Genomic DNA, 26006 nt, shown 5'->3' on the forward strand with positions numbered 1-26006 from the left:
TGGATTAACATAAGAATAAAATCGAGCAAGTTTATCCTTAGACATATGAGCTCTATGTACAACCTTAAATTGTATTAGGGCATGTTTAGCACAAATAGAAGAAGAATTGACTAATTGTAAAATTTTCTCCCACTGCTCAGTGGGTATAAGACAATGAAGTTCTTTTTCCCATTCCTTCTTAATTTTTTCTGATACTTCTGGCTGTATTTTCATGATCATATTATAAATGGTGGCTACTAAACCCTTCTGACAAGGATTCAGAGCTAAAATTTTTTCCATACTGTCCGATGGACATAATTTCGGAAAAGACTAACTTATTATTCAAAAAATTTCTAACTTGCAAATATCTAAAAAAAAATGAGTTTTAGGTAAATTATATTTATTAGATGGCTGTTCAAAGGACATAAAACTATTATCTAAAAATAGATCACGAAAACATGTTATACCTTTTGTTTTCCATAAAACAAAGGCTTGATCCATAAAAGAGGGCCGAAAAAGAAAGTTAGATATTATAGGGCTTGATAAGATAAACCTATTCAAGCCAACAAATTTACGAAATTGAAACCATATTCGCAATGTATGTTTAACTATAGGATTAGTTATTTGTTTATTCAATAGATAAAGAAAAAGGAAGTGAAAATCCTAAAACTGAAAACAATGAAACGTCTTGTACAGATTTACATTCCAAATTTACCCATTGTAGGCAAGCTGCTATAGTTGATTCTTGTGTCCAAAATATTAACTATCGTATATTAACTGCCCAATAGTAAAATCTCAGGTTTGGCAAAGCCAAACCACCATCCTTCTTAGGCTTCTGTAAATATTTTTTGCTTAGTCTAGGATTTTTATTCTGCCATAGATAGGAAGATATTTTAGAGTCAATAATATCAAAAAAAGATTTTGGAATAAAAATTGGTAATGCTTGAAATAAATATAAGAATTTGGGTAATACCATCATCTTAATAGCATTAATTCGACCAACCAATGACAAAGATAATGGAGACCACCTGGTAACAAGTTGCTTAATTTGGTCAATTAAAGGTAAAAAATTAACTTTAAATAAATCTTTATGTTTTTTGGTAATTTTAATACCCAAATAGGTAAAATAATCTGTGACAACTTTAAATGGTAAATGTTTATAAATTAGAACTTGCATGTTTAATGGAAATAATTCGCTCTTATTAAAGTTCAATTTGTAACCAGAAAAGTTACTAAACTGAGCAAGCAAGGACAAAATAGCAGGAATAGATCTCTCAGGGTCGAATATGTATAGTAACAAATCATCAGCATATAATGATAACTTGTACGTCTCTTCCCCATGAGTAACATCCAAAATATTAGGTGATTCACGAATGGCTATAGCTAAAGGTTCCAAAACAATCTCAAATAGTAAAGGACTCAAAGGACAGCCTTGCCTTGTACCACGGAATAACTGAAAAAAAGATCTTTGATTATTGGTAAAGACCGAAGCCAAGGGTTTATAGTATATTAATTTATTCCATGATATAAATTTCAAACTAAAATTAAAATGCTGCATCGTATTAAATAAATATGACCATTCAACTCTATCAAATGCTTTTTCAGCATCTAAGGAAATGACACATTCTGGTATTTTGGGTGAAGGAGTATAAATAATATTAATTAATTTTCTAATGTTAAAAGATGAGTAGCGGTTTTTAATAAATCCAGTCTGATCTTCAGAAATAATTTGAGGTAATATATTTTCTAATCTAGTGGCCAAAATTTTACTAAAAATCTTAAAATCCGTATTCAGCAAGGATATAGGCCGATAGGATGCACATTCAGTGGGGTCTTTATCTTTTTTAAGAATTAAAGAAATAGAGGCTTCATAAAAAGATTGTGGCAACTTACCTATAGTTAACGCATCTTTAAAAATTTTACAAAGCCAAGGAGAGAGTATAGAGGAAAAGGATTTAAAAAATTCTACAGTATAACCATCTGGACCAGGAGCTTTACCGGAATTCATTGAAAAAGTAGCCTCTTTTACTTCAGTTTCCGTAATAGGTGCATCTAGGAATACACTATCCTCTGTTGTTAATTTTGGGATATTCAATTTTCTTAAAAATTCATCTATTATAGAAGAATCCTCAACAAATTCTGATTGATATAAAGAATTATAAAAATCTTGAAAGGCTTTATTTATCTCTTTATGGTCGATCGTCAGAGTGCCATCTCGATTACGAATCCTAGTAATTTGTCGTTTAACTGAAGCAGTTTTCAATTGATTAGCCAATAATTTGCCAGACTTATCTCCATGTATATAAAACTGGGTTCTAGATTTAATTAACTGATTTTCTATCGAAGAGGATAACAAACTATGCTCCATTTGAAGTTCAACTCTTTCTTTATAAATTTCTTTGCTGGGGGTCACAGAATAAATCTTATCAATTGCTTTGATTTTATCAACCAATGTTAATATTTTAGAATTAGTTCGTTTCCTAACTCCAGCAGAGTATGAAATAATCTATCCACGAATAAATGCTTTAAAAGTGTCCCATAAAATTCCACGAGAGATCTCTGCTGTAGAATTTGTTGAGAAAAACAAATCAATTTGTTGTTTAATAAAGTTAAGAAAGTCTAAGTCCTGCAATTTCCTTATATGTCTCAGTGATTCTGTATAATTATATTTCCTTCTGCGCAGTGCTGCTTCATTACTGGTTGTGAACAAAATTCAACTAACTCGCAGTCCAAGACCTGTGAAGAAAGCGTATCAGGGTCTGCGGGATATAGCATAATAAGAAGGATATTAGATATGCTTTACTACAGGAGCTGCGAGTGCAACTGGCCACCAGCTTTTTAAAGGCAAGCAGGAGCTGTGCAATTCACTGTCGTGTTTGCCAAGTGTCAACTAGTGACTCGAACTCGGAAACTGCGGGATAAGCAAAACTTAACTCGGAGCGAGGAGCGACCGGGCACAGTGGGAGGAAGTGACGCAGCCTGGAAAGCGGTCTATTGGTGCAGCGGGCGCGGGGTGTTGTGGGAGCGGCGCCTGCGTTCACCTTGAGGACAGTTGGTGGCAGCGTGGAGTGTGTGGAGGTGAGAGGCGGGTAGGGATCCAGCGGAGGGAGGAATGGGGTCTGAAGTCAAGGACCGGTTAATTGATGTGGGGGGTACGGAGAATGGGGCTGGAGCAGGTTCATCACAAGACACAGGGGCAGAATTAGGCCACTCGGCCCATTGAATCTGCTTCGCCATCGCATTATGGCTGATCTATCATCCCTCTCAACCGCTTTCTCCTGCCTTCCTCCCGTAATATTTGACGCTCTGACTAACGAAGGACCTGTCAGACACTGTTTTAATTATACCCAATGACGGCCGCCACAGCTGTCCGTGGCAATGAACCACAGATTCAACACCCTCTGGATAAAAAAAATCCTCTTCATCTCTGTTCCCTCTGTAATGAGGCTGTACCCGGTCGTCCTAGACTCGCCCAGTGTAAGAAACATTCACTTCACTTGCACTCTGTTTAGGCCTTCAAATGTTCGATAGGTTTCAGTGAAATCCCCCCCCCATTCTTCTAAGCAACAGCAAGTACAGGCTCGGAGTCATCAAACACTCATACATTAACCCTTCATTCCTGAAATAATTCTCCTAAAACTCCAATGAACCCTCTCCAATGCCAGCAACACACGCAAAATGCTGGAGGAACTCAGCAGGCCAAGCAGCATCTATGGGAAAGAGTACAGTTGACGTTTCGGGCTGAGACCCTTCAGCAGGACTGGAAAGAAGACAGATGAGGAGTCAGCGTTAGAAGGTGGGGGGAGGGGAGGAAAAAACAAGGAGAAACTGGGGAGTGAAGTAAAGAGCTGGAGGTTGATTAGTGAAAGATACAGGGCTGGAGAAGGGGGGGGATCTAATAGTAGAGGATAGAAGGCCTTGGAAGAAAGAAGATGGGGGAGGATCACCTGAGGGAGGTGATGGGCAGGTGAGAGAGGGAAAGGGGGGGGTCAAACACCGTAAGTTCGAGAAATCGATGATCATGCCATTAGGTTGAAGGCTATCCAGTTGGAATATAAGGTGTTCTTCCTCCAACCTGAGTGAGGCCTCATCATGATTGTAGAGGAGGCCTTGGATGGGCATGGGGAGTGGAATTAAAAAGGGTGGCCACTGGGAGATCCTGCTTTTTCTGGCAGCTGGAGTGTAGATGCTCGGCGAAGCGGTCTCCCAATCTACGTCAGGTCTCACCAATATACACAAGGCCACACAGGGAGCGCCAGGTTTAACAGATGACTCCAACAGACTCGCAAGTGAAGTGTGGCTTCACATTCTTTCTTAGATAAGGGACTCAAACAGCCTGGTGGGGCTTGGGGAGGATGTTGAGGAAGTATATTGCCAGCGTTTCAGGTTGTGTCCCTGTAATGTGACTAATGCAGGGTTTTGACCTGAAATGCTGACAAATCCTTTCACTCCATGGATGCTCTTCGACCTGCTGTGTACCTCCAGCATATTTGTTGCTTCAGATACCAGCTTGTACAGTCTCTTGTCTTCCTTTGTATGGTACATGATCTCAGTCACTGGAGGATTTTGATGTCCTCTGACTTTAGGCTTTCCCAAGACATCATGATAGTACGTTGGTTAAATTCTGCCTTGGTGTCACCTTCAGAATTCAGCTGTTTGGTCCATGTTTGGACACTCTGTCATTATTCTTTTGCCATTTTCTTTTGTAATTTTATGTCTTGGTTTGTACTGTTGCTACAGAACAATAAATTTCATAATAAATCTAAATCTGTTCTGTTTCTGAATCTGATTCTGAATATTATGATGTGGTCTGGAGCCAGGTGGTTCTGATGAAACCCAGGCTGGGCCTCTATGACCAGGTGAATGCAAATCATTTGATATCATGGAATATTCCTAAGAAAAAAAGGAACTGATATTGACTTGTTAAGTTTAAAATATTTTGTGTAACAGCTTGCTCAATTAAGAAAATTGATCTGAAATGCATCCAGTGATCCTTCATCTTCTGCCAGCAGGATTGGAATCCCACCACCAGTCCCATTTTCCCCTCCCCACCCTCTTCTGCTTTGACAGGGAAGACTCTCTGTGACTCCGTGGTTTACTTTATCCCTCACCGCCATCCAGGGACCCTTCCAGTTCAAGTACGGGTTAACATGCATCTCCTCTAATCTCGTTTATTGTATTCAGTGCTCTTGATGTAGCCTCTCCTTTGGCAAGGCCAATAGACGAGGCAGCCGTTTCACAGCCCATGCTGGCCATCATCAGTGTCTGGTTGCACACCATTTCCACTGCCACAACCAGGCCAAACACATACTGGAAAAACTATCCTTAATATTCTGTTTGGGTAGGCTACAACCAAATGGTATGAGTATGAAATTTTCTATTGTCAGGCCTATACCCTAACCCTAACCCTAACCCTTGCATTAGGTGATTAAAGGCTCGAAACACCTGACGATCCGAGGATGCATTACTGATGATGTGCCCCAGTGCACACCCGGTTCGTTGAACCAAGTGGTGTCGGACCACGATAATGAAAGGCATGGGCCAGATTAACCTGCCTTCACCATACCAGCTCACCCGCCATAGCACCACTCAAAATTCTGCAGCCTTACCTCTTCCAGCCACACATATACATTCACCAGCCCAACACTCAAACCTAATCCTAAAATCCAAAAGAGGCACACACCCCCACAAACCATAGGCACGTCCCAAGTAACCCTGTCTTCAGCCCCACAAACCCTAAGCACACCCCGATTAACTCTTGCTAAACCCCCACAAACCCGATGTCCTATGTCAAGAGGGGCAAGATTCAACAAAGGCAAGTGTTGGACCTGGTTAATGAAGGCGTGGGCCAGATCAAAGTGGCAGGGTTGCGTGAAACTGAATCTCAGGTGACGAGATCAAAAAGCACAAGAGGGCTGATTCGCCCACTGCCCGCATAATCTCACCCTAACTCTAACCCTAACCTAAGGGTGTCTAGTGATTAAAGGCCCGAAACACCTGATGATCCGAGGTGCATTACTGATGATGTGTCTCAGCGCACACCCGGTTCGTTGAACCAAGTGGTGTCGGACCACGATAATGAAAGGCATGGGCCAGATTAACCTGGCTTTACCATATAAGCCTATCCGCCATAGCAGTTCATACATCACCACTCAAAACTCTGCAGCTCAGCTTCTCCCAGCCAAACATATGCATCCACCAGCCCAACACTCAAACCTAATCCTAAAGTCCAAAAGGGGCACTCACCCCCACAAACCCTAGGCACTTCCCGATTAACCCTGGCTTCAGCCCCACAAACCCAATGTCCTATGACAAGAGGGGCAAGATTCAACAAAGGCAAGTGTTGGACCTGGTTAATGAAGGCGTGGGCCAGTTCAAAGTGGCAGGGTCGCGTGAAACTGAATCTCAAGTGACGAGATCAAAAAGCACAAGAGGGCTGATTCGCCCACTGCCCGCATAATCTCAACCTAACCCTAACCTCTCCCAGCCAAACATATACATCCACCAGCCCAACGCTCAAACCTAATCCTAAAGTCCAGAAGGGGTACACACCCCCACAAACCCTAGGCACTCCCCGATTAACCCTGGCTTCAGCCCCACAAACCCAAAGCACACCCTGATTAATCCTTGCTAAACCCCCACAAACCCGATGTCCTATGTCAGGAGGGGCAAAATTCAACAAAGGCAAGTGTTGGACCTGGTTAATGAAGGCGTGGGCCAGTTCAAAGTGGCAGGGTCGCGTGAAACTGAATCTCAAGTGACGAGATCAAAAAGCACAAGAGGGCTGATTCGCCCACTGCCCACATAATCTCAACCTAACCCTAACCAGGCCAAACACATACTGGAAAAACTATCCTTAATATTCTGTTTGGGTAGTCTACAACCAAATGGTATGAGTATGAAATTTTCTATTGTCAGGCCTATACCCTAACCCTTACCGGAAAAAAAACTCTCAACCTAACCCTAACCCTTTTCTATTGTCTGTGTGCCTTTCTTCTTATTCATCCAAGTTCTTGCTTTTTTCCTTGCCTTCCTTTTACCAAATTCCAGCTCCCCATTATTGAATTTCCATCCTTCCCCTGCCTGTTTTTATCTGCTAGTTACCCACATACACAACCCACTGGTCTCCTATCCCTTTCCCCAACTGGTTTTACACAGATCCCTCCTATATCTAGTTCCATTTATTACCATTATTACATATCAGATTTCAGCTTCTGCTCTCCCCTCCCCCAGCTGCCCATCAGTTCCTCACCTTGTTCTACCTTTCACCTGTCCAGCCCTGCTTCACCACTCCTGCCTCTCACTCTGTTGTGCATTAAGACAGGATGCATGGTCATAACCTGAAACATTGGCCGTCTGTCTGCCTGCACTGAGTTCCTTCAGCAACTTGCTTTTGCACCAGATTACACTATCGGTAGCGTAATGTGTCCATGCACTGCTAGTTATGTTGATTTCCTCTCAGTTGCAGCATAGCGGAATGCAATCTGATGGTAAATGGTTTTATATTAAATACATCTGCAGTATTAAACAAATGCTGGCATTCAGATACTTGAAACATTCACAATACTGTGCAGCATTCAGGCAAATAATATTTGTTTTTTTTCCACTTTTTTTATGAAAGACCTGTGACTCAAAGTATGGGAGCATCCACTTCAGCACCATCTAACGACGTGCAAGCAGCTTCAGTTACACCACAGGCAAAGCCCACGTTGTCAGAATGCCCGATGCATCAGGCCAAGAAGGAAGGTAAACATTTTAATGTCCTAGACTGAATTCAGGTGTTTGACGTGAAATTAACTAGTAACTTCCTTCTATGGAAATTAGTATTTAGCTTTAAACTATTTTAAAGACTAGATCTTATTAAGTACAGTGGATTCTGGTTAATCTGGGCGCATCAGGACCTGTAGATTTTGGCCCAATTAGGTGGTTGCCCCAATTGGCCAAAGTTTCATAGAAGTAGTTTAAAAAGACAAACTACTGTTTAACTCAGTAACACATTTTGTATTTAAATGAAATAGAGAACAAACTAGAATGCTGTTAATACCACTACGGTACTATAAAGCTGTGTATTAGTTTGAGCCATAGAAACGAACAGCACAGAAACGAACCCTTTGGTCCATCCAGTCTGTGCAGAGCCATGTAAGATGCCTACTCCCATTGACCTGCTCTAGGACCATGGCCCTCTACCCCTCCAAACACGTACCTATCCAACATTGAAATCAAGCTCGCATGCACCACGTGCTGGCAGGTCATTCCATGTTGTCATGACTCTCTGAAGAAGTTTTCCTTAAACTTTTCTCCTTTTCCCCTTAACCCATGTCCTATCTAAGCTCAGTGGAAAAAGCTTGCTTCTGTTTACCATATCTATGCCCCTCATAATTTTGAATACTTCTATTAAATCTCCTCTCAATCTTCTATGCTCCAAGGAATAAAGTCCTTACCTGTTCAATCTTTCCATATAACTCATGTCATCCAGACCCAGCACCATCCTTGTAAATTTTCTCTGTCCTCGTTCAACCTTATTTACATCTTTCTAGTAGGTGTGTGACCAAAATTGCATACAATACTCCATATTAGGTCTCACCACTGCCTTACAGAACTTCAACAAAAAAAATCCCATCTCCTGCACTCAATACTTCATGACCCTTTCAACCTGTAACACCACTATCAATGAATTATGGACCTGTATTCCCAGAACCCTTTGTTTTACCGCACTCCTCAGTGCCCTACCATTTATTGTGTAAGACCTACACTGGTTGGTCCTACCAAAATGCAACATCTCACACTTGTCTGCATTAAATTTTGTCTGCCATTTTTCCAGCTGGTCCAGATCCCACTGCAAGATATGATAGTCTTCCTCACTGTCTACTACAGCCCTATTCAAGGCGTCATCTGCAAATTTGCTGATCCAGTTAACCACATTTTCATCTAGATGACAAACAAAAATGAACCCAGCACCGATCCCTGCAGCGCTGCGCTAGTCACAGACCTCCAGTCAGAGAGGCAACCATCTACTACTACTCTCTGGCTTCTTCCGCAAAGCAAACATCTAATCCAATTTAATACCTTATCTTGAATGCAAAGTGACTGAACCTTCTTGACCAGCCTCCCATGTGGGACCTTGTCAAGTGCCCTACTGAAGTCAATGTAGACAACACCCACTGCCTTGCCTTCATCAACTTTCCTAGTAACTTCCTTGAAAAAACACTATAAGATTAGTTAATACGACTTACCATGCACAAAGTTGTGCTGACTATCCTTAATCAGTCTATGTCTATTGTAGTGTTCTCACACAGGTGTAAAAACTCTGAGCTAAACACCAAGTATAAACCGGAGTCAATGAGGCGCGGTCCCAGTAAGATTAACCGTTTACTGTTCACTCTTCCACATTAACGTATGGTGAAAACTGTTGATAAAACAATACAAAATATATACAGTATTTGTTTCCTTCTTGGCATCACATTTACATCATAAATACTTGGAAAAATAAAACTACAACAAACTATATTACATTAAAGTACAACATACAGTCAGAATCTACCTACGCCATCAACTGCTTTAAATACTTCAACACAAACTATCCGCAACTCTTTAAATAACAAAGAGCATAAACTTTATCAACCGTCATTACTTTTAACAGAATCAGCGTTAACATTTTTACTTCAACATATCGATTATCTTATGAACTTATGGCGTTGCTTCTATGATGTTTCTAGTGCGTAGAAAGAAAACTTTTCTCGTGCTGATCCTGCACACACAAACCCCCTCCTTCCCGTTTCTCCAAACCAGTATTTCTCAGAAGACGCAGCGAACCCGGGGTGTGACGTCATTGCATGCCGCGATATATCACAGACAACGAATTTACTTTCAACAACCTGAACTTTAACTAGAAAACGATTACAAACGAATTACTAAAGCGAAAATATAATAAACTAAACGAATGCCTTAAGGGCAACACATCTATTCAAATACTCATATAACTGGTCCTTGAGAATACCTTCCAATAGCTTTCCCACTACTGATGTCAGGCTCAACGGCCAATCATTTCCTGCCTTACTTTTAGTCTTTCTTAAACAGTGGAAGAACATTGGTTATCCTCCAATCGTCCGGCACCTCATCTGTCGCTAAGGATGAAGTAAACATCTTCGCTAGGGCCCCAGCAATTTCTGTACTTGCCTCCTGTAAGGTCCGAGAGAACACCTATGGATATATCCATCCTAATATGCCTCAAGACAGCAAATACCTCCTCCTCTGTAATTTGTATGGAATCAATGAAGTTGATGTCATTTTGCCTTACTTGTGTATTGCCTTACTTTGCCATTCACTGTCCATCTCCGTCCATAAATATAGATGCAAAAAATGCATTTAAGATCTCCCCCATTTATTAGTTCCCAATAGTTATTGATGGAGGAGTTCATACAGTGTACACTACTGTGTTATTTTGATTGACTGTAAAAGAACAAAATCAGCACAGTCACCTCGTGCAGATAATGGACTGTCTTCATTGTCTTCTTGCATGAAGTAGTGTCAAAAATGACTGCTTTTTAATTTGGCATTGGTTGGCCTCAATGAATGACATAACACAAGTATATACAACTGAAGCCATTTGAAAACTTGTTTATTCTAAGCATGCTGTAGGGTGTAACGACCATACAAGTATGCATGACCTTCAGTAGTTAGAAACTGTTGCATCCTCCAAATCTTTATTTTCATTGTAGCATTCAAGATGAATTGTTGATTCTTTCAAATTCTTCATATTTCCTAACTTGCTGAAGTAGTGAAGTTGTTTCATTTTCACTCCTGCCCATTTCTGGCATCTCCAAGCTTGAGTGCTTGAAACTGCAATCTTAACAGCCACAAAAGTGCACACGACTGATGCTAGTTAGAAACTGTTCGGCAACAGTCTCCTGCCACAATTAAGCAGCTTGATGTCCCAAATAAATGAAGGAAATCCTGTTATTTTCTCAATTAATTTTTGTTCTTCAAGAGTTGTCCCAAATATTTGGCTGCCCTGATTAAGTGATGGCACAATTATCCAGAATTCACCATATTTAATCACAAACAAAAGACAAACTACAGATGCTGGAAGTCCAAGCAGCACACACAAAATGCTGGAGGAACTCAGCAGGCCAGGCAGTATCTATGGAAACGAGTACAGCTGAGTTTCGGGCTGAGACCCTTCAGCAGAACTGGAGAAAAAAGATGAGTAGATTTAAAAGGTGGGGGTAGGGGAGGGAGAAACACAAGGTGATAGATTGGAGGAGGAAGGGGTGAAGTAAGGAACTGGGCAGTTGATTGGTGAGAGGTAACAGGGCTGGAGAAGGGGGAAATAGAGAGAGGACAGAAGGCCATGGAGGAAAGAAAGGGGAGGAGGAGCCCCACAGGGAGGCGATGGGTAGGCACAGAGATAAGGTGAGAGGGAAAAGGGGATGGGGAATAGTGAAGGAGAGTGGGGGGAATTCCTGGAAGTTTGAGAAATCAATGTTCATGCCATCAGGTTGGAGAGGCTACCCAGATGGAATCTAAGGTATTCCCATTGTATGTCACGCCTACACTCCAACCGCCAGAAGAAGCAGGATCTCCCGGTGGCCACCTGTTTCAGTTCCACTCCCCATTCCCATTCTGATATGTCAATACTGTTGCGATGAGACCACATTTAGACAATAGGTGCAGGAGTAGGCCATTCGGTCCTTTGAGCCAGCACCACCATTCACTGTGATCATGGCTGATCATCCACAATCATTACCCGTTCCTGCCTTTTCCCCATATCCCTTGACTCCGCTATCTTTAAGAGCTCTATCTAACTCTTTTTTGAAAACATCCAGAGAATTGGCCTCCACTGCCTTCTGAGGCACAGCATTCCACAGATCCACAACTCTCTGGGTGATAAAGTTTTTTCCTCAACTCCATTCTAAATGGCCTAACCCTTATTCTTAAACTGTGGCCTCTGGTTCTGGACTCCCCCAACATCGGGAACATGTTTCCTGCCTCTAGCATGTCCAATCCCTTAATAATCTTATATGTTTCAATTAGATCCCCTCTCATCCTTCTAAATTCCAGTGTATAAAAGCCCAGTTGCTCCAATCTTTCAACATGTGACAGTCCCACCATCCCGGGAATTTACCTCGTGAACCTATGCTGCACTCCCTCGATAGCAAGAATGTCCTTTCTTAAATTTGGAGACCAAAACTGCACTCAGTTTTGGAGAAACAACACCTTATGTTCTACCCGGGCAGCCACCAACCTGATGGCATGAACATCGATTTCTCGAACATTCCAATATTTCCGCCCTCTCCTCCTACAACCCTGTATCTCTTTCACCATTCAACTTCCCAGCTCTGTACTTCAGCCCTTCCCCTCCTGGTTTCACTTATCACCTTGTATTTCTCCCTTCCCTTACCCTCCTTTTAAATCTACTACTCATCCTTTTTTCTTCGGTCCTGCTGAAGGGTCTCGGCCCAAAACGCCAACTGTATTCTTTTCCATAGATGCTGCCTGGCCTGTAGAGTTCCTCCAGCATTTTCTGTGCACTCCACAGTATTTAAGATATATCTTAGCTTTTGTGTATAGTCTTAAGAAAGAGATCAGCCAGTTTGAGTGAGATTACTTGGCACGTTTGAAAGAGTGAATATTCTACATGTGACCATTTGTTTTCAACATGAACAAATACTTTACACACCTCAGCCTCAGGTTATCATGTGAACATTACTATGGGAATGCTTAATACTTAATATTCTTGTTGCCACGGGTGTCATGAATTTTAACTGAACAAAAGATTTTAGCATTGTACTCTTTTTTTAAAAAAGCAACAGTTTTGAAGTCATTATAATAAAATTGCGTTGTTTCATTTATATGATTTTTTTGCCATTATGCATCAAATCAGGTTGTCCAATGCATCAGGCAACTGCAGCAGCCACTTCAGAAGAAAAGATATCTTATCCAGATCCAGTGCCATCACATCAAGACAGGGCATATGAGTATATTGAGTGCCCCATGAAAAAGGGTGAGAGAACAGAAACAGATCAAATCGATCCCAGTAATATGGTAAGAAGAATGGGTTCATTTTAATCTATCAAATATTATTCCCTGAAATCTAATTTAGCCAATTTGTTGTGCAGTTACCCTTACTGAGTTTTCCACCAGTTAAGCATTTAGACAAAAGCTCTCAGGTTGGTTTTAAATTCTTTTATAAAAAGGATTCAGTTGTTAGATTGTAATGTTTCCTTAGTTCTGCCCTATTTGTTAATGGAATCTATTTGGCTGCACAATTGAAACCTGGTCTTTAGAGCCTCTGGCCCTCCTCAATCTTTTTGAACTCCATTGAGTGCATTCCAGAGATGGCAAGCATTTTCCGAATGATTGTTTTCATTATATTATTTGATAGATGACAATTTCTACAATTAAGATTTTAGTTTAAAACCAGTTTAAACAGCAAGAAGAACTAAAACACTTATCCAGCCTAACCTCCACATACCAATCAGACTACATTTTGCCATTGTCCACCTGACCTTGCAGCACCGCTTTTCCTGCCTCTTGATCACCAATCAGTCTGTCAAATTACATATTTATTTTATTTATTGGAGATAGCATGGTTACAGGCTCTTCCAGGCCGTGAGCCTGTGCTGCCCAATTACTACCATGTGACCATTTCACAGGTAACCAACCCATGGCTCTTTGGAATGTGGGAGGAAAACAGAGCACTTGGAGGAAACCCAGACAGCCATACCTCTTACAGGCAGTGGCCGAATTGAATCTGGGTTGCTGGCACTGTATCAGTGTTATGCTAACTGCTGCACTAATGCTCACCTCATGATACTGATCACTTGGTTTACTCTTAATTAATCTTCAGAAAAGATGAGTCTGTATATGTCTGAGGAAAACTAAATTACAAATGAAGATAGCATTAAAGCAATGAGTATAAATAGTGAATTTGGATTTTTTTCTTTTTAAGATTGTAAGTGAAATCTTTTTTTGTGAAGTAGCTGTATTTTTGTTCAAATATTGATTAATATCAGGAATATTTAAAATATTATTAGAAACTTGCATTTTGCTTTGTAGATGCCACCGCCTAACCAACAGCCTGCACCAGATCAGCCATTCTCCCTCTCAGTCGTCAGAGAGGAGTCTTCCATTCCTCGATTTAATTCAGATAAGCGTTGGGTATATCCTTCTGAACAAATGTTTTGGAATGCAATGCTTAGGAAAGGGTATGTAGATGTGCTCTAGTTTCTATTCACAAATGTCTTATATTTTTAAAACTGCCTTCATTTCTCTTGTGGAGCCCCATAAGAAAAATATTTCAAGAGTAGGATTGACACTGACTCACCATGGTGCACTTTGGTTGAAGATTTTAATTTCAGTAGTCTGGTTAGAATTCAGAGCTACTTTTGTTCAAGTTGTATTTACAAAAAAAAGAAAGCTTCCTGGTTTTACTTTATTTAATTGCCTTCACACAAGAAACGCCAACCCAAACAGAATAGGAGTAGGCTGTACAGTCCTGTGCAGCTGTCAATGGGATGGGTTAAAGTGTATCTTTAAACTGAGTAGTAGGTGCAACAGTTTGGAAAAGTGAAGATAGAGGAAAAGAGAGTACAGAAGGATTACAAAAGTCTCCAGAATAAATTAAAAAGACAAAGTTTAGCATCTGTGTTATAGAAGTTTGGTGTCTGAGTTATAGAGGTAGAGACTTGAAAATGATCTAAATATTCCCATGAATTGCTTGGGTATAGAAGACTGTGGGCTAAGTACTGGTAAATAGAATTGGAATAGATAGGTAGTTAATGGGTAGCAGGGGCAGGGTTAACCAAGAGGTCTGTAACTTGCTGCATGACTAATTTTAAGAAAAATATGTTAAAAATTGACAGAACTGACAGTGCTACATTTCAGGGTTGTATTTCATTTCCCAATTGTTTTACAGGTGGCGTTGGCGTAATGAAGACATTACAGCCAGTGATATGACAAATATTATCAAGATCCATAATCAGAATAATGAACAGGCCTGGAATGAAATACTCAAGTGGGAAGCACTCCATGCCAAGTTAGTTCAACTGTTGAAAGTACACGTGGAATGGAATGGCACAGTGAATGCTGTCTTAATTTGGATTATTTTATTTCTCGAGTGAAGTTGACCTTCAAATGATCAAACTTCAGTTTATTGAAGGTTAAATGCCCACTAATCTTCTCAGAAGACGTCTTGTTTCTGAACATTTTATGAACTGTCAGTTGTCTGTAGTAAGACTTTTGTTTTTCAATTGATGCAACAATGTAAGAATGAGAAAAATTTTCATTGACCTACTGAACTTCTGGCCTTTCATGCCTTACCACCCAGCAACTCCCTGCTTAACCCAAGCCTAATCATGGCACAATTTACAATGTCAATTAGCCTACTAACCAGTACATCTTTGGACTGTGGGAGGAAACCAGAGTACCTGAAGAAAATGCACAAAGCGTAGATTTCTTTGTGGCCACCAACTTGCTAATATTATTGAGGCAGGGTGTGCAAAAACATTACCAACTAGGATATCTTCTCTGTTGAAAGCCTTGTTACACAAGGACTTTTTGTCTCTTTTCTGGGATGCATGTGAACTAGAGTGGGGTTAGGGAATATAATGGATATAACTAAGTAACTGTATAGTTGAATGGATTCCACAAAGGTTTCTACAAATGTTTCTTTGTATTAGTGAAATTTTCCAGTCATTAATGTGTTTAGACAAAATTAATTCATGGGATGGATTTGAGACTGGAAGAGACTATTTAACTCCTTGAGGTTTGGCTATGTTTAATCAGTGACCTAATTTTGCACTCCCTCCTTTCTTTTATGCCTTCCAGTTAATGTAAATATGTCCAACTCCAAAATTAAAATAAGGAATTGAAGCGTTAGAGTACCAAGCATTGACCACTTCGCATGTAGAAATGCTTCCTAACTATGAACCTGAAAGGCCTGGCTATTTTTTCAAATATACTCTGTCATATAACGACAAATTTTAAAAACTGCTAATATATTTTTGTGTTTGTTATTCTAGAGAATGTCCCTGTGGACCTACACTAGTTCGCTTTGGAGGGAAAGCTAAAGAATATTCACCCAGAGCTCGAATTCGTTCTTTAATGGGGTATGTTTCACACTGTTTATTGAATTATTTTTCAATGATTAGGCATAGTGCCATGCTTTATTATGTCTTGCTTGATGGAATGTTTGGGTTTTGAGAAACTGATTTTTGAGGGAGGCGTTGGTGATTGGAGGAAGTTACCTTGTAGATACGTAGACATGTAGTTGATGTGGAAAGTGTATCATGACAAGTGCTTCCATTTGTGCTTTTAAAAGATAGCAGAACTCTGGCAGACCAGCATAGCAGAAATATTACAAAACACTTCAAGTCAAGTCACTTTTTATTGTCATTTCGACCATAACTGCTGGTATAGTACACAGTAAAAACGAGACAACGTTTTTCAGGACCATGGTGCTACGTGAAACAGTACAAAAACTACACTGAACTACGTAAAAACAACACAGGAAAAAACTACTCTAGATTACAGACCTACCCAGGACTGCATAAAGTGCACAAAACAGTGTAGGCATTACAATAAATCATAGACAAGACAATAGGCACATTATAGGGCAGTAAGTTGGTGTCAGTCCAGGTTGTGGGTATTGAGGAGTCTGATAGCTTGGGGGAAGAAACTGTTACATAGTTTGGTCATGAGAGCCAGAATGCTTTGGTGCCTTTTCCCAGATGGCAGGAGGGAGAAGAGTTTGTATGAGGGGTGTGTAGGGTCCTTCATAATGCTGTTTGCTTTGCGGATGCAGCGTGCAGTGTAAATGTCCATAAAATGGATTCAACAGTGGCTGGATGGGGGATGCCAGAGAGTAGTGGTGGATAACTGTTTGTCAGGTTGGAGGCCGGTGACTAGTGGTGTGCCTCAGGGATTTAAACTGGGTCCACTGTTGTTTGTCATATATATTAATGATCTGGATGATGGGTTGGTAAATTGGATTAGTAAGTATGCAGATGATACTAAGATAGGTGGCGTTGTGGATAATGAAGTAGGTTTTCAAAGCTTGCAGAGAGATTTAGCCCAGTTAGAAGAGTGGGCTGAAATATGGCAGATGGAGTTTAATGCTGATGTGTGAGGTGTTACATTTTGGTAGGAATAATCAAAATAGGACATAAACGGTAAATGGTAGGGCATTGAAGAATGCAGTAGAACAGAGTGATCTAGGAATAATGGTTCATAGTTCCCTGAAGGTGGAATCTCATGTGGATAGGGTGGTGAAGAAAGCTTTTGGTATGCTGGCCTTTATAAATCAGAGCATTGAGTATAGGAGTTGGGATGTAATGTTAAAATTGTACAAGGCAATGGTGAGGCCAAATTTGAAGTGTTGTGTACAGTTCTGGTTACCGAATTATAGGAAAGATGTTAACAAATTAGAGAGAGTACAGAGGAGATTTACTAGAATGTTACCTGGGTTTCAGCATCTAAGTTACAGAGAAAGGTTGAACAAGTTAGATCTTTATTCTTTGGAGCGTAGAAGGTTGAGGGGGGACTTGATGGAGGTATTTAAAATTATGAGGGGGATAGATAGAGTTGACGTGGATAGGCTTTTTCCATTGAGAGTAGGGGAGATTCAAACAAGAGGACATGAGTTGAGAGTTAAGGGGCAAAAATTTAGGGGTAACACGAGGGGGAACTTCTTTACTCAGAGTGGTAGCTGTGTGGAACGAGCTTCCAGTAGAAGTGATAGAGGCAGGTTTGATTTTTGTGATTTAAAAAAAAAATTGGATAGGTATATAAACAGGAAAGGAATGGAGGATTATGGGCTGAGTGCGGGTCAGTGGGACTAGGTGAGAGTAAGCGTTCGGCACGGACTAGAAGGGCCGAGATGGCCTGTTTCTGTGCTGTAATTGTTATATGTTTGTAATGGCGGGAAGAGAGACCCCGATGATCTTCTCAGCTGACCTCACCATCTGCTGCAGGGTCTTGAGATCCGAGATGGTGCAATTTCCGAACCAGGCAGTGATGCAGCTGCTCAGGATGCTCTCAATACAACCTCTGTAGAATGTAATGAAGATGAGGGGGTGGGAGATGGACTTTCCTCAGTCTTCGTAGAAAGTAGAGACGCTGCTGGTCTTTCTTTGCTATGGAGCTGGTGTTGAGGGACCAGGTAAGATCCTCCACCAGGTAAACACCAAGAAATTTGGTGCTGTTAACGATCTCTACCGAGGAGCCGTCGATGTTCAGCGGAGAGTGGTCGCACCGTGCCCTTCTGAAGCCAACAACCATCTCTTTTGTTCACATTCAGAAACAGGTTGTTGGCTCTGCACCAATCCATTAGCCGCTGCTCCTCCTCTCTGTATACTGACTGGTTTTTGCTGACAAGACCCACCATGGTTGTGTCATCGGCAAACTTGATGATGTGGTTCGAGCTGTGTGTTGCAGCACAATCGTGGGTCAGCAGAGTGAACAGCAGTGGACTGACCACATAGCCCTGGGGGGCCCCAGTGCTCAGTGTGATGGTGTTGGAGGTGCTGCCTCCGATCCGGACTGACTGAGGTCTCCCAGTCAGGAAGTCTAGTATCCAGTTGCAGAGGGAGGTGTTCAGGCCCAGTAGGTTCAGCTTTCCAATCAGTTTCTGAGGAATGATTGTGTTGAATGCTGAACTGAAGTCTATGAACAGCATTGGAACGTACATGGCTTTTTTGTCCAGGTGGGTTAGGGCCAGGTGGAGGGTGATGGCAATGGCGTCATCTGTTGAGCAGTTGGGACCGTACGTGAACTGCAGGGGGTCCAGTGACGGGGGCAGCAGGGTCTTGATGTGCCTCATGATGAGCCTCTCAAAACACTTCATGATGATGGATGTGAGTGCAATGGGACGGCAGTCATTGAGGCAGGACACTGAAGACTTCTTCGGCATGTGGACGATGGTGGCGGCCTTGAAGCATGTTGGAACGATGGCGTTGCTCAGGGAGATGTTGAAGATGTCTGTGAGAATATCTGCTAGCTGGTCTGCACATCCTCTAAGCACTTTGCCAGGAATATTGTCTGGTCCAGCAGCCTTCCGTGGGTTGACCCTGCACAGGGTTCTCCTCACATCGGCCATGGTGAGACAGCACCTGTGTGAAAACACTTCACAGGAGTGTTGATAAACCAAAGGTTGTCTTCAGTTTTGTGAAATGAGAGAAGCCACCATATGATTAAACTGGTAGGGAAAGAATTCCAGTGTTTCGTTACTCCATGACAACTGAGATGCCTTTCTATACTAATGTCATTTTCTTGTAATGGGGATAGGGCTGAGGGGACAAATTGTGACCGTCTACCTTGCCTATGCCCCTCATTGTTTTATAAGACTCTGCGATATCACTTCTTTGTTTCCTTCAGTCCAAACCTATACACTGTCCTTGTAACTCAAGCTCTCCATTCTAGGCAACATCACAGTGAATCCCCTCTGCACTCTTTCTAGTGCTATTGCAGTCTGGCAGCCAGGACTGTACACAGTGTTTCAAGTGTCATCTAATGTTTTGTACAGCTGCAACATGACGTTTTAACTCTAGAACTCTATACCCTTCAAAACTAAATGTAGGTTGAGTACCCCTTAACCAAAATCCGAACATTTTTGAGCACTGATATGGCGTCACAAATGGAAAATTCCACAGGGTGCAATAGGCAGGTCTCTGTGCTCCACTGATAGTTCTGAGAAGTGACCTCACATATGTAATGAACAGAAGTTAATGACAGATAGAAAAACACTGCATAAAGTTAAAAACAAAGGTCTCAATCATGTATTGAAAGAGTGGATTCATCAGGATTGGGGTGAACATATACCGCTTAACGACATGCTGATCATAAAACAAGCAAAACAGAAAAATCCAGTGAGTTTGTGAAGGTGGTCACTGATGAAACTCTAACACCGGAACAAGTCTACAATTCTGATTGTTTTTATACCTTACATAATCCTTAAAAATAGTGAAATACAAATATAGTGTACTGTAACCTTTTAATCAAGACATGACACCGTAGATGAAGACCGTTGTTTGTGATTCGACAGCTGATGCAGGTATTCTCTGATGCTGTTCTGCTGTTTTTGTTACCCTGCACACATTATATTTTCATTATATGTTATAGCTTTTCTTGTTAAGTACAAGACTTCAAATTCAGAGTCAGAAATGATGACAATCCCAATTATCTCATTATATATTCCAAAATTCAAAGGACTCTGACACACTTCTGGCCCCAAGCATTTCAGACAGGGAGCACTTGCCTGTACCACCACCATTACCTTATCCACCTGCATTGCTATCTTCAGGGAACAATGAGCTTGCATCCAAAGGTTCCTCTCTATATCAACATTTCTAATATCCCTTCTGTTTACTATTTACATCTGGTCAGTATTAGAGGACCCAAAATGCATTACATTACATTTGTCTGGATTAAATTCCATTTGCCACTGCTCCTCCCAAATTTGCAGCTGATCTTTGACAAACAGCAATAGTCCCAGCACTGATCTTGTGGTCAGCAATTACTGATTTGAAATCAGAAAAAAAACTCTCTGCCTTATAATCATGCTGAGTTTGGATCCACTCCATCAAACAGATTGGACTCCATGTGGCCCAACTCTCTGGGACAGCCTACTGTGCAGGATCTTCTCAAAGTCTTTGCTGAATTCCGTGCATATCACATCCACTGCCTTAACTTAATCAATTTCCTTAAAAATATATTTGTCATTTACAATTTCCCATTGCAAAACTCTTCTGGCTCCCTGTCTATGCCTTTCCAAGTGATTATACATCCTATCCCTAAGAATACATTCTGAATAGTTTCCTGACTACTAACATAAGGCACATCAGTTTCTAGGCATGCTCCTATTGCCCCTCTTGACTTTGGGAATGACACTTACTAACTTGTAGTCTTCCGGAACCTTGTCCATTGCTAAAGATAATGCACAGATCACATTTGGAGCCCCAGTAGTCTTCTCCCTTGCTTCCTAAATCTCCGTGGATAGACTTCATCTGAAGTGGGGGGGGGGGGTGTAAATTAGAAGGAAAGAGGCCTTTTGAAAGCAATATGAGAAAACGGGATTTAGAAGAAGATGCAATCTGGTGTCCGGGTCACTGCACTTGCGATTTGTAAAACAGTTTTCTGGGCAAATAGTTGAAAAGTCCAGTATTTATAATAACCTAATGTTACCTTCTTTACAATACACTCAAAATGCTGGTGGAACGCAGCAGGCCAGGCAGCATCTGTAGGAAGGAGTACAGTCGACATTTTGGGCTGAGACCCTTCATCAGGACTAATTGAAAATAGAGATAGTAAGAGATTTGAGGGGGGGGGGGGGGGAGATCCGAAATGATAGGAGAAGACAGGAGGGGAAAGGATGAAGCCAAGAGCTGGAAAGTTGATTGGCAAAAGTGATACAGAGCTGGAGAAGGGGGAGGATCATGAGATGGGAGGCCTAGGGAGAAAGAAAGGGGGAGGGAAGCACCAGAGAAAGATGGAGAGCAGGCAGGGAGTGATTGTGAGAGGGACAGAGAGAGAAAAAAGAGGAAAAAAGTGGGGGGAAATAATAAATAAGGGATGGGGTAAGAAGGGGAGGAGTGGCATTAATGGAAGTTAGAGAAATCAATGTTCGTGCCATCAGGTTGAAGGCTACCCAGACAGAAAGTCTACCACAGGTGGTGTTCCTCCAACCTGAGTGTGGCTTCATCTTGACAGTAGGGGAGACCATGGATTGACATCAGAATGGGACGTGGAATTAAAATGTGCGGCCACTGGGAGACCCTGCTTTCTCTGGTGGACAGCACGTAGGTTTTCACCGAAATGGTCTCCCAGTCTGCATTAGGTGTCACCAATATATAAAAGGCCACACCGGGAGCACCGGACGCAGTATACCACACCAGCGGACTCATAGGTGAAGTGTCACCTCACCTGGAAGGACTGTCCGGGGCCCTGATTGGTGGTGAGGGAGGAAGTGTAAGGGCAGGTGTATCACTTATTCTGCATATAAGGATAAGTGCCGGGAGGGAGATCGGTGGGAAGGGATTGGGGGGGAGGGCGAATGGACAAGGGAGTCGTGTGGGGAGCGATCTCTGCGGAAAGCAGAAAGAAAGGGGGAGGGAAAGATGTGTTTGGTGGTGGCATCCCGTTGGAGGTGGCAATTGATTTCTCTAACTTCTGTTAATGCCCCTCCTCCCCTTCTTACTCCATCCCTTATTTATTTCTTTATTATTCCCCCTTTTTTTCCCCTCTATTTTTCTCTCTGTCCCTCTCACAATCACTCCTTGCCTGCGCTTCATCTTCCTCTGGTGCTCCCCTGCCCCTTTCTTTCTCTCTAGGCCTCCCATCCCATGAACCTCCCCCTTCTTCAGCTCTGTATCACTTTTGCCAATCAACTTTCCAGCTCTTAGCTTCATCCCTCCCCCTCCTCCTATCATTTCAGATCTCCCCCTCCCACTTTCAAATCTCTTACTATCTTTCAGTTAGTCCTGACGAAGGGTCTTGTCCTGAAACGTTGACGGTGCTTCTCCCTATAGATGCTGCCTGGCCTGCTGCATTCCACCAGCATTTTGTGCGTGTTGCTTGAATTTCCAGCATCTGCAGATTTTCTCGTGTTTACCTTTTTTGCAATTATTTGATGTTGTTATGAGGCATTGAAATCGATTGCAGTTCGTTATTTTGTTTATTTAGAGATACAGCACGGAACAGGCATTTCCAGCCCAATGAGTCACACTGCCCAGCAAACCACCTATTTAACCCTAGCCTAATCACAGGACAGTTTACGATAACCTATTAGCCTAACTGGTATGTCTTTGGACTGCGGACCCACATGCTCACAGGGAAAACATACAACTCTTTACAGATGGCGCTGGAATTGAACTCTGACCTCTGGAACATCCCGAGCTGTATAGTGTTGCACTAACTGCTATTCTTCTGTGGTACCCCAAATTCTTTGAGATGGCCATCAAAAGATGTCATGCCATGGAGGGTGGTTATTTAAATTGACTTCCTTTTTTTGTTTGTAGTCTTTTAATAACAAATGCAATTTTCTCACCCTCTAATTTTGCAAGCTTAGTAGTTTATCAAAGTGTTAATGAATTTTTTCATTGGTGGATTTAAGGTTTAATGGCTGAAGAAACATTTCCAAAGAACCAGGCGTGGGTAATTCTAGCTGGAGAGATGTATCAAAGCAAGAAACATTTTTAGATGGTAATTAGAAAAACACATGAGGAATCTTTGAAGTTGTGAGAGGGATTAACTTTATTTTATCAAATGTACATCAGAACATTGAAATACAGTGAAACACATTGTTTTGTGTCAAAGACCAATGTTGTCTGGGGATTGTACTGGGGACAATCCACAGTATTGTCACCTTTCTGGCACCAACATAGCATGCCCACAACTTACTAACTGTATGTCTCTAGAAGGTGGGAGAAAACCATAACACCCGGAGTAAACCCATGCGGTAACGGGGAGGAGCATACAATCTCTTTATGGGACAGCGACATGAATTGACCCCTGTTTGATGATCGATGATGCTTTAAAATAATTGTACTAACCACTATACTACCATGCCGCAAATTTAACATCCAGGATCCAAGTGTAAAATATGTGGCATACACAAGAATAAAGAAATTTGCTTGGGTGAATGCAAAATGAATGGGGGCCAGATCAGAACAGGTTAGGAGCTAGACACCCAGAGGTTAGCTGGTTCAAAGATCAGTATATCATAGAATACTGTATGGATTGACATATCGTGGGTGAGTTGGTAGAAGTCAGAACTTTGGAGAAGGAGCAAATATTTTAGTTTTAATTTGAAAATGTTTATAAGTTTCATCAATTTGATGTTTAATGTTGTCATTCATGACCTCACTTCCATGTCATTGTAGGTAAGTAGGCTACTATAGCTCAAAACTTCTGACTGTTTTAAATGGGTAAAAAATTAACTAATATTGTTTTACGAGATGACATACATTCTTAATATAGTTGATTTATTTTAAATTTCTACTAGGTATGAGCTACCCTTTGATCGGCACGATTGGATTGTGAACCGTTGTGGAAAAGAAGTACGATATGTAATTGATTATTATGATGGAGGCGAGGTTGACAAGTCAACTTACCAGTTCACTGCTTTGGATGTGCGTCCAGCTCTGGATTCCCTTGGTGCAGTGTGGGACAGAATGAAAGTAGCATGGTGGCGCTTGACTTCATAAACTTTAAATGAGTTGTATTATTTACTGCACAGTCACCTATGCAAGCATTTTGGAAATTAAAATGGAATTAACTATGAATAATAACTGGACACAGTTGTACACACTCTGGATTAGCTTTGACTAGGTATTTTTCATTTGGAAGATCATCTACTTCACCCTACTATTTCTGTGCATACAGCTGGTCATTATCCATATACATTGCATACGGTTTATAATTTTGCTGTATTGAATTCTACATGTGATGTTTGTAATTGTTCAGACCGGTTTAAAAACTCATCTTATTTACTACGAAGTTATTGAAAAAAATGCTCCTGGGAGTTGCTTTTTATGAGCATTTCAATTTTAGCTTCAAAAGTTATTCCTGATGGCATTTCAATTTTTACTTTGAATTTGAGGCTAGATGGAATACCAGGAATATTGTAGCTATTTGATTGTTCATGTGATTTACTTGAAAATTGTTGTGTTGCCAGGGCTGAACCCAGTACTGTCTTGCCTTCGGTACCAAGCTAAAGCATGAAACTTCCTGATGGAAACGGTTGAATTTGCATAATTGTCCATATGTACCAGGGGGCTGATGCATTGTGAGAAACAGATTACAGCTACCACTTTTAAGTTTTCAATGAAAGCTTCAGAAAGCCACTGGTCTGTCTTGTTACTTTTTTGGAGTATCCTTATCACCTTTATGCAGACAAACCTATTAATATCTTTAATCCATATCATTCCTCTAATGGTAGTTAAATTGACTTGATTACCTGTAAAGCTGTTTTCCACCAGATTCATGTTCACCTGGTTCATATTTAACTTTAATTTTTGATACCTTAGGAGATGAGTCAGCTGTCAGTATTCATCATAAGCACAAAACCATTCATATCCACCGCAACTATACCAACTTTCACATAGCTATCTGTAATTATTCCTTTGTAAACTTCCACTTTGTTTCTTTTTCATTTCCATAGATAATGCCTGGCTTTCTGAGTTCCTCCAGCAATTTGTGTGTGTGTTGTTCTGGATTTCCGGCATCTGCAGAACCTCGTGTGTTTGATGTGCTGCTCCATCGCAAAGTATTCATTTCCATTGATGCTGCCTGACCTGAAAATCCTCCTGGATTTTGTGTGTGTTACTCTAGATTTCCAACATCTGCAGAATCTCCTGTGTTTATATTTGTTTCACCATATGTGATGTATGCTCTAGCAAGTTGTTCCACACCAGTGAATTCATTGTTGTCCTTTCCCTCTTTATCACACTTCTCTCACCCCGCCATCCCTGTCCGAATAAGGGTGGGATTCCTCACCTTCCACTCTTCTAGTTTCCACATTTGATACATCATCCTTCATAATTTCTACCAGTTTAAACTAGATTCCTTCATCACATACATCTTCCCCATCTCTCCGTTTTCAGCTTTCTGGAGGGGTGATACATTCTTCCATTTCCACCAACTAGGCTTTTTGTTGGTGCTTTCTCAGGTAACAGTGGGAGATGCAATTTCTGCGCTTGTGCCAATCCCCAGCATTCATGGACTCACTGTTCTCTTCTACCTATTTTCTAGTGTAGTGTATTGGGCTTGGTCAATGTGGTGCTCAGCATTGAAGAAATCAAATGAAGATTGTGTGACCTTCAAGAGCTCTGTTCAGTGTACAAGGGATAATCTAAGCTTCTAGTTTATCTATCTCTAGTTTTTCATTTTATTTTCACACTGGCCCTATATACTGTGTACTTCCAGTTAACCAAGAAAAACAATGCATATCTCATCAGGCTGTTTTGCAGCCCCTGGTGTGGTATTTCATATGACTTAACTTGGAAGTCTATTGATAATGTTACGAATGAGGA

The 26006-nt window shown here is 41.2% G+C and overlaps 1 protein-coding gene across 2 annotated transcripts; it reads left to right on the forward strand.

Moving 5' to 3' along the window:
* The first annotated feature begins 2945 nt into the window (after window positions 1–2945).
* LOC140736802 (holocytochrome c-type synthase-like) lies at window positions 2946–24818 on the forward strand. Of its 2 annotated transcripts, none has more exons than XM_073062735.1 (7): window positions 2946–3057; window positions 7601–7725; window positions 12863–13023; window positions 14038–14186; window positions 14897–15016; window positions 16002–16088; window positions 23978–24818. In XM_073062735.1, exons 2-7 carry the CDS (start codon window positions 7617–7619, stop codon window positions 24177–24179), a joined length of 828 nt encoding a protein of 275 aa, XP_072918836.1. In that variant the 5' UTR covers window positions 2946–3057; window positions 7601–7616; the 3' UTR covers window positions 24180–24818. The 2 variants fall into 2 exon arrangements, with proteins under 2 accessions (XP_072918836.1, XP_072918837.1); XM_073062736.1 differs by lacking the exon at window positions 2946–3057 and adding an exon at window positions 5018–5117.
* Window positions 24819–26006: the final 1188 nt, after the last annotated feature.

This window comes from Hemitrygon akajei, chromosome 12, assembly GCF_048418815.1.
Source record: "Hemitrygon akajei chromosome 12, sHemAka1.3, whole genome shotgun sequence".
Taxonomy (NCBI): Eukaryota; Metazoa; Chordata; class Chondrichthyes; order Myliobatiformes; family Dasyatidae; genus Hemitrygon; species Hemitrygon akajei.

Excerpts from the sequence above, each read along its gene's own strand:
- LOC140736802 (XM_073062735.1), top strand. The coding sequence starts at position 7,617 with ATGGGAGCATCCACTTCAGCACCATCTAACGACGTGCAAGCAGCTTCA. Across the intron at positions 14,187-14,896 it reads AATGCAATGCTTAGGAAAGG|GTGGCGTTGGCGTAATGAAG; the intron begins GTATGTAGATGT and ends ATTGTTTTACAG. Across the intron at positions 16,089-23,977 it reads CGAATTCGTTCTTTAATGGG|GTATGAGCTACCCTTTGATC; the intron begins GTATGTTTCACA and ends AATTTCTACTAG.